The sequence below is a fragment of the Oncorhynchus mykiss genome, chromosome 23, assembly GCF_013265735.2.
Source record: "Oncorhynchus mykiss isolate Arlee chromosome 23, USDA_OmykA_1.1, whole genome shotgun sequence".
Classification (NCBI taxonomy): Eukaryota; Metazoa; Chordata; class Actinopteri; order Salmoniformes; family Salmonidae; genus Oncorhynchus; species Oncorhynchus mykiss.
Window position 1 is genome coordinate 53,134,474 of NC_048587.1, and position 13,024 is coordinate 53,147,497.

Consider the following 13,024-nt stretch of genomic DNA (forward strand, 5'->3'; position numbering starts at 1 on the left):
CCAGCTGTCAGAACAGCTTACAGATCACTGCAACTGTACATAGCCCATCTGTAAACAGCCCATCTATCTACCTACCTCATCCTCATACTGGTATTTATTTATTTATTTATTTTGCTCCTTTGCACCCCAGTATCTCTACCTGCACATTCATCTTCTGCCGATCTACCATTCCAGTGTTTAATTGCTATATTATAATTACTTCGCCACCATGGCCTATTTATTTCCTTAACTTACCTCATTTGCACTCACTGTATATATACTTTTTGTTTTCTTTTGTTCTACTGTATTATTGACTGTATGTTTTGTTTATTCCATGTGTAACTCTGTGTTGTTGTATGTGTCGAATTGCTACGCTTTATCTTGGCCAAGTCGCAGTTGCAAATGAGAACTTGTTCTCAACTAGCCTACCTGGTTAAATAAAGGTGAAAAAAAAAATTGGAACACAGGAGTGATGGTGGCTGATAATGTGCCTCTTTACGCCTATGTGGATATTCCATAAAAAAATCTGCTGTTTCCAGCTACAATAGTCATTTACCACATTAACAATGTCTACACTGTATTTCTGATCAATTTGATGTTATTTAAATGTTCTTTCCTTTCAAAAACATGGACATTTCTAAGTGAACTAAAACTTTTTAATGGTAGTGTATATATATATATATATATATACATATATATATATATATATAAGAACAGTTACATAGTTGGCTGTGATAGGAGAACACTGAGGATGGATCAAACAGAGTGAAAAGAAGGAAGCCTATACAGAATAAAAAATATTCCAAAACATGCATCCTGTTTGCAATAAGGTACGAAAGTAAAACAGCAAAAAATGTAGCAAAGAAATTAACTTTGTCCTGAACACAAAGCGTTATATATGGGACAAATGCAACACATCACTGTGTTGCATCACTGTGTTGCAACACATTTTTTCCGGCCACAACTTGCAGACTTGTTTACGTGTTGCTGTGCGTTTTGTTGCCAACCTTACTTTGCTACCTGACAACTTTACGTTTTTTTACTTTTTAATTACCATTTATATTTTTGATTTTTTTTTATTTTTGATTCAACTTTTTCACTCCGGACGCTTTATCTGGATCCTCAGGACCTCCAACAGCCGAAGCTAAGTAGTAACATTAACATGATGCCTTCTAATGCAGTCGCTGTACTCATAATATACAGGAGAACGATCGCCTTACGGTGAGGATAGCTGTGCTGCAAGCCCAGCTTCAGACGCAATCGTTAGGCATGGGTAATTTCAGTGTAGGAAAGGATGAAACAGCGTCTGTGCCACCAGTAAGTACAGATAGTAACGTTAGTGTAAATCCCCTCGCACGGTCCCCGCAGCCGGACAACTTTCTCATGGTTTCTGGAGGGAAATGCTGTAGGAATGCTCAACCGGTGTCGCTCATTCAGCAGACAGAAACTTTCAACCGGTTTTCCCCATTAAGCAACGAGTCGGAGTCAGAGGCCGAGCCTTCTCTTGTCTCTACTCCTCCCGTTACGGGGTCTGAGACGCCGAAGCTTCCCACCATTAGCTCTGACAAATAGAAAACTCTAGTCATTGGCGGCTCCATTACCCGCAGTATTAGACTTATAACGAATCATCCAGTGATCATACACTGTTTCCAAGGGGACAGGGCTACCGACGTTAAGGCTAATCTGAAGATGGTGCTGGCTAAAGCTAAAACTGGCGAGTGTAGAGAGTATAGAGATATTGTTATCTACGTCGGCACCAACGATGTTAGGATGAAACAGACAGAGGTCACCAAGCGCAACATAGCTTCAGCGTGTAAATCAGCTAGAAAGATGTGTCGGCATCGAGTAATTGTCTCTGCCCCCCCCCCCCCCAGTTAGGGGGAGTGATGAGCTCTACAGCAGAGTCTCACAACTCAATCGCTGGTTGAAAACTGTTTTCTGCCCCTCCCAAAAGATAGAATTTGTAGATAATTGACCCTCTTTCTGGGACTCACCCACAAACAGGACCAAGCCTGAGCTGCTGAGGAGTGACGGACTACATCCTAGCTAGAGGGGTGCTCTCATCTTATCTACCAACATAGACAGGGCTCTAACTCCTCTAGCTCCACAATGAAATAGGGTGCAGGCCAGGCAGTAGGCTGTTAACCAGCATAGTGGAGTCTGCCACTAGCACAGTCAGTGTAGTCAGCTCAGCTATCCCCATTAAGACCGTGTCTGTGCCTCAACCTAGGTTGGGCAAAACTAAACATGGCAGTGTTCGCCTTAGCAATCTCACTGGGATAAAGACCTCCTCCATTCCTGTCATTATTGAAAGAGATCATGATACCTCACATCTCAAAATAGGGCTACTTAATGTTAGATCCCTTACTTCAATGAACTAATCACTGATCATAATCTTGATGTGATTGGCCTGACTGAAACATGGCTTAAGCCAGATGAATTTACTGTGTTAAATGAGGCCTCACCTCCTGGCTACACTAGTGACCATATCCCCTGTGCATCCCGCAAAGGTGGAGGTGTTGCTAACATTTACGATAGCAAAAAATTACGTTTTCGTCTTTTGAGCTTCTAGACATGAAATCTATGCAGCCTACTCAATCACTTTTTATAGTTACTGTTTACAGGGCCATATACAGCGTTCCTCATTGAGTTCCCTGAATTCCTATCGGACCTTGTAGTCATAGCAGATAATATTCTAATCTTTGGTGACTTTAATATTCACATGGAAAAGTCCACAGACCCACTCCAAAAGGCTTTCGGAGCCATCATCGACTCAGTGGGTTTTGTCCAACATGTCTCTGGACCTACTCACTATCACAGTCCTACTCTGGACCTAGTTTTGTCCCATGGAATAAATGTTGTGGATCTTCATGTTTTTCCTCATAATCCTGGACTATCGGACCACCATTTTATTACGTTTGAAATTGCAACAAAAAATCTGCTCTGACCCCAACCAAGGAACATCAAAAGTCGTGCTATAAATTCACAGACAACACAAAGATTCATTGATGTCCTTCCAGACTCCTTCTGTCTACCCAAGGACGTCAGAGGACAAAAATCAGTTAACCACCTAACTGAGGAACTCAATTTAGCCTTGCGCAATACCCTAGATGCAGTTGCACCCATAAAAACTAAAAACATTTCTCATAAGAAACTAGCTCCCTGGTATACAGAAAATACGCGAGCTCTGAAGCAAGCTTCCAGAAAATTGGAACGGAAATGGAGCCACACCAAACTGGAAGTCTTCCGACTAGCTTGGAAAGACAGTACCGTGCAGTATCGAAGAGCCCTTACTGCTGCGCGATCATTCTATTTTTCCAACTTAATTGAGGAAAATAATAACAATCTGAAATTCCTTTTTGATACTGTCGCAAAGCTAACTAAAAAGCAGCATTCCCCAAGAGAGGATGGCTTTCACTTCAGCAGTAATAAATTCATGAACTTCTTTGAGGAAAGGATCATGATTATTAGAAAGCAAATTACGGACTCCTTTAAATCTGCGTATTCCTTCAAAGCTCAGTTGTCCTGAGTCTGCACAACTCTGCCAGGACCTAGGATCAAGAGAGACACTCAACTGAACTACTGAAAGAGCTGCTTCCTGTGCTTGGCCCTCCTATGTTGAACATAATAAACGGCTCTCTATCCACCGGATGTGTACCAAACTCACTAAAAGTGGCAGTAATAAAGCCTCTCTTGAAAAAGCCAAACCTTGACCCAGAAAATCTAAAAAACTAATCGGCCTATATCGAATCTTCCATTCCTCTCAAAATTAAAAAAAAAAGGTTGTAGCGCAGCAACTCATTGCCTTCCTGAAGACAAACAATGTATACGAAATGCTTCAGTCTGGTTTTAGACCCCATCATAGCACTGAGACTGCACTTGTGAAGGTGGTAAATTACCTTTTAATGGCATCTGTCCTTGTGCTCCTAGACCTTAGTGCTGCTTTTGATACCATCGATCACCACATTCTTTTGGAGAGATTGGAAACCCAAATTGGTCTACCCGGACAAGTTCTGGCCTGGTTTAGATCTTATCTGTCGGAAAGATATCAGTTTGTCTCTGTGAATGGTTTGTCCTCTGACAAATCAACTGTAAATTTCGGTGTTCCTCAAGGTTCCGTTTTAGGACCACTATTGTTTTCACTATATATTTTACCTCTTGGTGATGTTATTCGAAAACATAATGTTAACTTTCACTGCTATGCGGATGACACACAGCTGTACATTTCAATGAAACATGGTGAAGCCCCAAAATTGCCCTCGCTAGAAGCCTGTGTTTCAGACATATGGAAGTGGATGGCTGCAAACATTCCACTTTTAAACTCAGACAAAACAGAGATTCTTGTTCTAGGTCCCAAGAAACAAAGAGATCTTCTGTTGAATCTGACAATTAATCGTAATAGTTGTACAGTCGTCTCAAATAAAACTGCGAAGGACCTCGGCGTTACTCTGGACCCTGATCTCTCTTTTGACGAACATATAAAGACTATTTCAAGGACAGCTTTTTTCCATCTACGAAACATTGCAAAAATCAGAAACTTTCTGTCCAAAAATGATGCAGAAAAAAATGTATCCATGCTTTTGTTACTTCTATCTTAGACTACTGCAATGCTCTACTTTCCGGCTACCCGGATAAAGTACTAAATAAACTTCAATTAGTGCTAAATACGGCTGCTAGAATCCTGACTAGAACCAAAAAATGTTATCATATTACTCCAGTGCTAGCCTACCTACACTGGCTTCCTGTTAAGGCAAGGGCTGATTTCAAGGTTTTACTGCTAACCTACAAAGCATTACATGGGCTTGCTCCTACCTATCTCTTTGATTTGGTCCTGCCGTACATACCTACACGTACGCTACGGTCACAAGACGCAGGCCAACTAATTGTCCCTAGAATTTCTAAGCAAACAGCTGGAGGCAGGGCATTCTCCTATAGAGCTCAATTTTTATGTAATGGTCTGCCTACCCATGTGAGAGACGCAAATTCGGTCTCAACCTTTCAGTCTTTACTGAAGACTCATCTCTTCAGTGGGTCATATGATTGAGTGTAGTCTGGCCCAGGAGTGTGAAGGTGAACGGAAAGGCTCTGGAGCAACAAACCGCCCTTGCTGTCTCTGCCCGGCCGGTTCCCCTCTTTCCACTGGGATTCTCTGCCTCTAACCCTATTACAGGGGCTGAGTCACTGGCTTACTGGTGCTCTTTCGTGCCATCCCTATGAGGGGTGCGTCACTTGAGTGGGTTGAGTCACTGATGTGATCTTCCTGTCTGGATTGGCGCCCCCCCCTTGGGTTGTGCCGTGGCAGAGATCTTTGTGGGCTATACTCGGCCTTGTCTCAGGATGGTAAGTTGGTGGTTGAAGATATCCCTCTAGTGGTGTGGGGGCTGTGCTTTGGCAAAGTGGGTGGGGTTATATCCTTCCTGTTTGGCCCTGTCTGGGTGTATCATCTGATGGGGCCACAGTGTCTCCTGACCCCTCCTGTCTCAGCCTCCAGTATTTATGCTGCAGTAGTTTATGTGTCGGGGGGCTAGGGTCTTATCCGGTGTCCTGTGTGAATTTAAGTATGCTCTCTCTAATTCTCTCTTTCTTTCTCTCGGAGGACCTGAGCCCTAGGAGCCCTGAGCCCTTGCTGTCCCCAGTCCACCTGGCTGTGCTGCTGCTCCAGTTTCAACTGTTCTGCCTGTGATTATTATTATTTGACCATGCTGGTCATTTATGAACATTTGAACATCTTTGCCATGTTCTGTTATAATCTCCATCCGGCACAGCCAGCAGAGGACTGGCCACCCCACATAGCCTGGTTCCTCTCTAGGTTTCTTCCTAGGTTTTGGCCTTTCTAGGGAGTTTTTCTGGGTTTGGGTTTCTGTACAGCACTTTGAGATATCAGCTGATGTACGAAGGGCGATATAAATAAATGTGATTTGATTTGATTTTGATTTGATCACTGAGTACCACTCTTTATATTGTTAAGCATGGTGGTGGCTGCATCATATTATGGGTATGCTTGTCATCGGCAAGGACCAGGGAGTTTTTTATGATAAAAGAAATGGAATAGAGCTATGCACAGGCAACATCCCAGAGGAAAGTCTGATTTCCAACAGACACTGGGAGATGAATTCACCGTTCAGCAGGACAATAATCAAAAACACAAGGCCTAATCTACACTGTAGTTTCTTACCAATACAACATTGAATGTTCCTGAGTGGCCTAGATACAGTTTTGATTTAATATTCTGTATACTCCCCTTGTCCTAAGGGTAAAAAATGACCCGCCTTCACTAAACCCCTAAAATAAAGCAGCTTAATAGAATTTTAGACCCCAAATCTATTTTGCATGAAGAAACAACCTGTCATTCATCACAAACTTTGTGAATATCTGGGTTTTCCCATCTTCACAATGCAGAAAGAGTACATTTAATCAGTGGACACCACTCGTTTTTATTACAACAGACCTGTCATAATTGTTTTCTTTACTAAAGTAGAGTTTTAATATTATTATTATTGCTAAAGGTACTGCATAGGTCTAAATAGATAGCACTAAGAAAGTAGCAGAAATGTGCAGAAAGTAGTTTTGATTGCATTTTATTGAAGGGAAACAATAACAGTCTTGAACTTTTTTGGCAACATAGTAATATATTCTTAAATACTGTATAATGAGGAATTCAACTACAAAATCCTAGTCTTGTCCCATTTTTTTTAACCATTGCCCCCACCCACAAGGTGTATAAACAACCATTTTTCAGATAGAGTATTTTTCTGACAGAGTATTTTGTGTAGATCGTTGACAAGGAATTACAATTAAATCCATTTTAATCCCACAACAAAATGTGGAAAAAGTAAAGGGGTGTGAATACTTTCTGAAGGCACTGTACATGTATATGTATATATCTAAAAACTATTTAGCAGCCGAGGTTCAGTCAGAGGTGAGATAAATATGAGGCTTAGTCAACCTGCTGGTTATCAGCACACTAAAGTAGCGACTGTTTTGAAGTTGTGATGTGTCGAGCGGAATAAATCATCTAGAAACGTTGTTATATAATGGCCTAATTAGGGCAGAAGAGTTTATGCTTGGAGAAACTGACAAATTGGGAGTTTCTTTTTATTTGTGGACCTGGCTTACAGAGATGTATAGCAACAGGCTGTAAACAAGAAGCTCATCAAGCTGTCAGGTAAAGGGAAGTCATCACATCCCAGGTATGTCTGGGCTCCTGAGTGGTGCAGTGGTCTAAGGCACTGCATCTCTGTGCAAGAGGGGACACTACAGTCCCTGGTTCAAATCCAGGCTGGATCACATCTGACTGTGATTGGGAGTCCCATAGGGTGGTGCACAAAGAGTTTTGCAAGTGGTAGGATGTCATTGTAAATAAGAATTTGTTCTTAACTTACTTGCCTAGTTAAATAAAGGTTAAATACAAAAATTACAAAAATGTAAAATGTGTCTTTCCCAATTGGGATCAGAAATAGAGGAACACTGAACGGAATCTCAAGATATCACGAATATGGAGAGACATTTTTCCTCCCCAGCACCATTTCCTCAGTGATAGCAGTAGTAGAGAGGGGTTAGCATTGTGGGATGGCCAAACACACACACACACACCTGTCTATTGTCTGGTTCATCCATGCTGTAATGTTCTCTGTCTGGCCCCTCACTAGTTTTGTCTCCCAACAGGAAGCCCAGGCGCGTCATCAATGTGTTGGCTGCCTCATCCACCGAAGGAGGAGGGCCCAGCTCCCTGCTTGACTCCCCTATAGACAGAGAGAAGGAGAGAGGGAGAAAGCGAGAGAGATAGAGGGAAATTAATGAAGAGAGAGAGGGGGGAGAGAGAGGGAGAAGGAGGAAGAGAGAGAGACAGAAAGAGAGAGAGAAGGAGTATGTTTGTGAGTGTGTATAAAACAAAGTAAACCAACTGGCTTTACCTGGAAGGCAACCACACCTTGGAAAGAAACTAGACCAGAGAAGGAGCACATGAAAATGACAAGATTCACAAGGCAACCATGCAGTAAACTGATGGATAAATGTCCTTTACGTGTTCAAGTCCCAACCCGACATTAGTAGGGTAGAAACCGAGTAGGGTAGAGTAGAGTAGAGTAGAAACCGAGTAGGGTAAGGTTGAAACCGAGTAGGGTAGACTAGAGTAAGGTAGGGTTGAAACCAAGTAGGGTAGAGTAGAGTAGGGTAGGGTAGAAACTGAGTAAGGTAGGGTTGAAACCGAGTAGGGTAGAGTTGGGTGAAGTCGGGTGGGGTAGGGTAGAGTAGTGTAGGGTAGGGTAGAGTAGGGTAGGGTAGGGTAGGGTAGAGTAGGGTAGGGTAGAGTAGAGTAGAGTTGGGTACAGTAGGATAGAGTAGAGTAAGGAAGAGTAGGGTAGAGTACAGTAGAGTACAGTAGAGTAGAGTAGGGAAGGGTTGAGCGCAGAAGAGTAGGTAGAGTAGAGTAAAGTTGGGTAGAGTACAGTGGAGTACAGTAGGGTACAGTAGAGTAGCATAGGGTACAGTAGAGTTGAGTACAGTAGTGTGGGGTACAGTAGAGTAGGGTAGAGTAGGGTGGGTTCGAGTAGGGTAGAGAAAAGAGACTCAATACCTGAACTACTCCTGAGAGCAGAGCTGTGCATCAGAGGTAAACTCTCCTAGATTGAGACTGAACTGGACACACAATTTTCCCTCCCTCATGATGTCATCTATTTTGTGAAGTTCACCAGTCCCTCCTGCAGCAAATCCCCCCCACAACATGATGCTGCCACCCCCGTGCTTCACGGTTGGGATGGTGTTCTTCGGCTTGCAAGCCTCCCCCTTTTTCCTCCAAACATAATGGTGGTCATTATGGCCAAACAGTCCTATTTTTGTTTAATCAGACCAGAGGACATTTCTCCAAAAAGTAAAATCTTTGTCCCCATGTGCAGTTGCAAACCGTAGGCTGGCTTTTTATGGCAGTTTTGGAGCAGTGGCTTCTTACTTGCTGAGCGGCCTTTCAGGTTATGTACCTGTTTCCTCCAGCATCTTCACAATGTCCTTTGCTGTTGTTCTGGGATTGATTTGCACTTTTCGCACCAAAGTACTGAACACGTCTCCTTCCTGAGCGATATGACGGCTGCATGGTCCCATGGTGTTTGTACTTGCGTACTATTGTTTGTACAGATGAATGTGGTACCTTCAGGCATTTGGAAATTGATCCCAAGGATGAACCAGACTTTTGGAGGTCTACATTTTTTTTCTGAGATCTTTTCTGATTTATTTTGATTTTCCCATGATGTCAAGCAAAGAGGCACTGAGTTTGAAGGTAGGCCAGGTAGGCCTTGAAATACATCCACAGGTACACCTCCAATTGAGTCAAATGATGTCAATTATCCTATCAGAATGACTTAATTTTTGGGAAGTTTCCAAGCTGTTTAAATGCACAGTCAACTTAGTGTATGTAAACTTCTGACCCACTGGATTTGTGACACAATGAATTATAAGTGAAATAATCTGTCTGTAAACAATTGTTGGAAAAATTACCTATGTCATGCACAAAGTAGATGTCCTAACCGACTTGCCAAAACTATAGTTTGTTCACAATAAATTGGTGGAGCGGTTGAGAGAGAGAGAGAGAGAGAGAGAGAGAGAGAGAGAGAGAGAGAGAGAGAGAGAGAGAGAGAGAGAGAGAGAGAGAAAGAGAGAGAGAGATTGAGGCAGAGAGAGAGAGAGAGATTGAGACAGAGGAGATTGAGAGAGAGAGAGAGAGAGAGAGAGAGAGAGAGAGAGAGAGAGAGAGAGAGAGAGAGAGATTGAGACAGAGGAGATTGAGACAGAGGAGATTGAGACAGAGAGAGAGAGAGCAGTATGTAGGATACAGTATGTACACATGTACAGTATATTGGAGAGGGTCTGAATATCCTCTGAAACTACTGTAATAGGATGATAGAAACGAGGACACTTCTAGCAATGCTGGAGGTTTCACTGTCGTCACCAGGATGTTATTGTTACAATGATACCTGATGCTGCCGCTGGTGGACTACTTTGTTATGGGCGGGGTGTTGCTAAGTAACGTGTTGATAACACCTGAAGAGCTGGTTTCTCTCTGCTGTGTGTGGGTTAAGGGTGTTGGATGTGGACGTGGGAATGTCAAAGAAAGACAGCTGACAGAGGGTGATGTGTTCAACTAAATAGTAGTGAGAGAGATTAGACAGTCTGGTTTCTTTGGGTGTTTTCAAAAGGAACCGAATGGAAGCAAACGGGCTGAAACAGGGAGGGACCTAACATCCACCATCACAGGGAGCTCCTAACATCCACCATCACAGGGAGCTCCTAACATCCACCATCACAGGGAGCTCCTAAAATCAACCATCACAGGGAGCTCCTAACATCGACCATCACAGGGAGCTCCTAACGTCCACCATCACAGGGAGCTCCTAACGTCCACCATCACAGGGGTCTACTAACGTCCACCATCACAGGGGGTTCCTAACATCCACCATCACAGGGCGCTCCTAACGTCCACCATCACAGGGAGCTGCTAACATCCACCATCACAGGGGGCTCCTAACATCCACCATCAAAGGGAGCTCCTAGCATCCACCATCACAGGGAGCTACTAACGTCCACCATCACAGGGGGTTCCTAACATCCACCATCACAGGGCGCTCCTAACGTCCACCATCACAGGGGGCTCCTAACATCCACCATCAAAGGGAGCTCCTAGCATCCACCATCACAGGGAGCTACTAACGTCCACCATCACAGGGAGCTCCTAACATCCACCATCACAGGGGGCTCCTAACATCCACCATCACATGGAGCTCCTAGCATCCACCATCACAGGGAGCTCCTAATGTCCAACATCATAGGGGGCTCCTAACGTCCACCATCACAGGGAGCTCCTAGCATCCACCATCACAGGGAGCTCCTAATGTCCACCATCGCAGGGAGTTCCTAACGTCCAACATCACAGGGGGCTACTAACGTCCACCATCACATGGGGTTCCTAACATCCACCATCACAGGGGGTTCCTAACATTCACCATCACAGGGAGTTCCTAACATCCACCATCACATGGGGTTCCTACGTCCACCATCACAGGGAGCTCCTAACATCCACCATCACAATGGAGCTCCACCATCACAGGGGGCTCCTAACATCCACCATCACAGGGGGCTCCACCATTACAGGGGGCTCCAAACGTCCACCATTACAGGGGGTTCCTAACATTCACCATCACAGGGAGCTCCTAACGTCCACCATCACATGGGGTTCCTACGTCCACCATCACAGGGAGCTCCTAACATCCACCATCACAGGGAGCTCAACCATCACAGGGGGCTCCTAACATCCACCATCACAGGGGGCTCCACCATTACAGGGGGCTCCAAACGTCCACCATTACAGGGGGCTCCTAACATCCACCATCACAGGGAGCTCTTAACATCCACCATCACAGGCGGCTCCTAAAATTCACCATCACAGGGAGCTCCTAACATCCACCATTACGGGGGGCTCCTAACGTCCACCATTACAAGGGGCTCCTAACGTCCACCATTACAGGGAGCTCCTAACATCCAGCATCACAGGGAGCTCCTAACATCCACCATCACAGGGAGCACCTAACATCCACCATCACAGGGAGCTCCTAACATCCACCATCACAGGGAGCTCCTAACATCCACTATCAGAGGGAGCTCCTAATGTCCACCATCACAGGGGGTTCCTAACATCAACCATCACAGGGGGTTACTAACATCGACCATCACAGGGGGCTCCTAACTTCCACCATCACAGGGCGCTCCTAACGTCCACCATCACAGGGAGCTCCTAACACCCACCATCACAGGGGGCTCCACCATTACAGGGAGCTCCTAACATCCACCATCACAGGGGCCTCCTAACATCCATCATCACAGGGGGCTCCTAACGTCCACCATCAAAGGGGGCTCCTAACATCCACCATCAAAGGGAGCTCCTAACATCCACCATCACAGGGGGTTACTAACATCGACCATCACAGGGGGCTCCTAACTTCCACAATCACAGGGCGCTCCTAACGTCCACCATCACAGGGAGCTCCTAACATCCACCATCACAGGGGGCTCCACCATTACAGGGGGCTCCTAACGTCCACCATCACAGGGGGCTCCTAACATCCACCATCACAGGGGGCTCCTAACATCCACCATCACAGGGGGCTCCTAACATCCACCATCAATGGGAGCTCCTAGCATCCAGCATCACAGGGAGTTCCTACGTCCACCATCACAGGGAGCTCCTAACATCCACCATCAAAGGGAGCTCCTAGCATCCACCATCACAGGGAGTTCCTACGTCCACCATCAAAGGGGGCTCCTAACATCCAACATCAAAGGGAGCTCCTAACATCCACCATCACAGGGGGTTACTAACATCGACCATCACAGGGGGCTCCTAACTTCCACAATCACAGGGCGCTCCTAACGTCCACCATCATAGGGAGCTCCTAACATCCACCATCACAGGGGGCTCCACCATTACAGGGGGCTCCTAACGTCCACCATAACAGGGGGCTCCTAACGTCCACCATAACAGGGGGCTCCTAACGTCCACCATCACAGGGGGCACCTAAAATCCACAATCACAGAGGGCTCGACCATTACAGGGAGCTCCTAACATCCACCATCACAGGGGGCTCCTAACATCCACCATCACAGGGAGCTCCTAATGTCCACCATCACAGGGAGCTCCTAACGTCCAACATCACAGGGGGCTACTAACGTCCACCATCACATGGGGTTCCTAACATCCACCATCACAGGGGGTTCCTAACATTCACCATCACAGGGAGCTCCTAACGCCCACCATCACATGGGGTTCCTAACATCCACCATCACAGGGGGTTCCTAATATCCACCATCACAGGGGGCTCCTAACATTCACCATCACAGGGAGCACCTAACATCCACCATCAGAGGGAGCTCCTAACATCCACCATCACAGGGAGCTCCTAGCATCCACCATCACAGGGAGCTCCTAACGTCCACCATCACAGGGGGCTCCTAACATCCACAATCACAGGGGGCTCCACCATTACAGGGAGCTCCTAACATC

At 45.3% G+C, this 13,024-nt stretch overlaps 1 protein-coding gene across 1 annotated transcript in view; it reads right to left on the minus strand.

Moving 5' to 3' along the window:
* Window positions 1-13,024, minus strand: part of LOC110503130 (protein TANC2) — a 193,722-nt gene that overhangs the window by 106,081 nt on the left and 74,617 nt on the right. Inside the window, exon 3 of the mRNA XM_036960788.1 lies at window positions 7,573-7,721. Within this exon, the coding sequence (XP_036816683.1) occupies window positions 7,573-7,721 (149 nt within the window). The remainder of the gene's footprint in view (window positions 1-7,572; window positions 7,722-13,024) is intronic.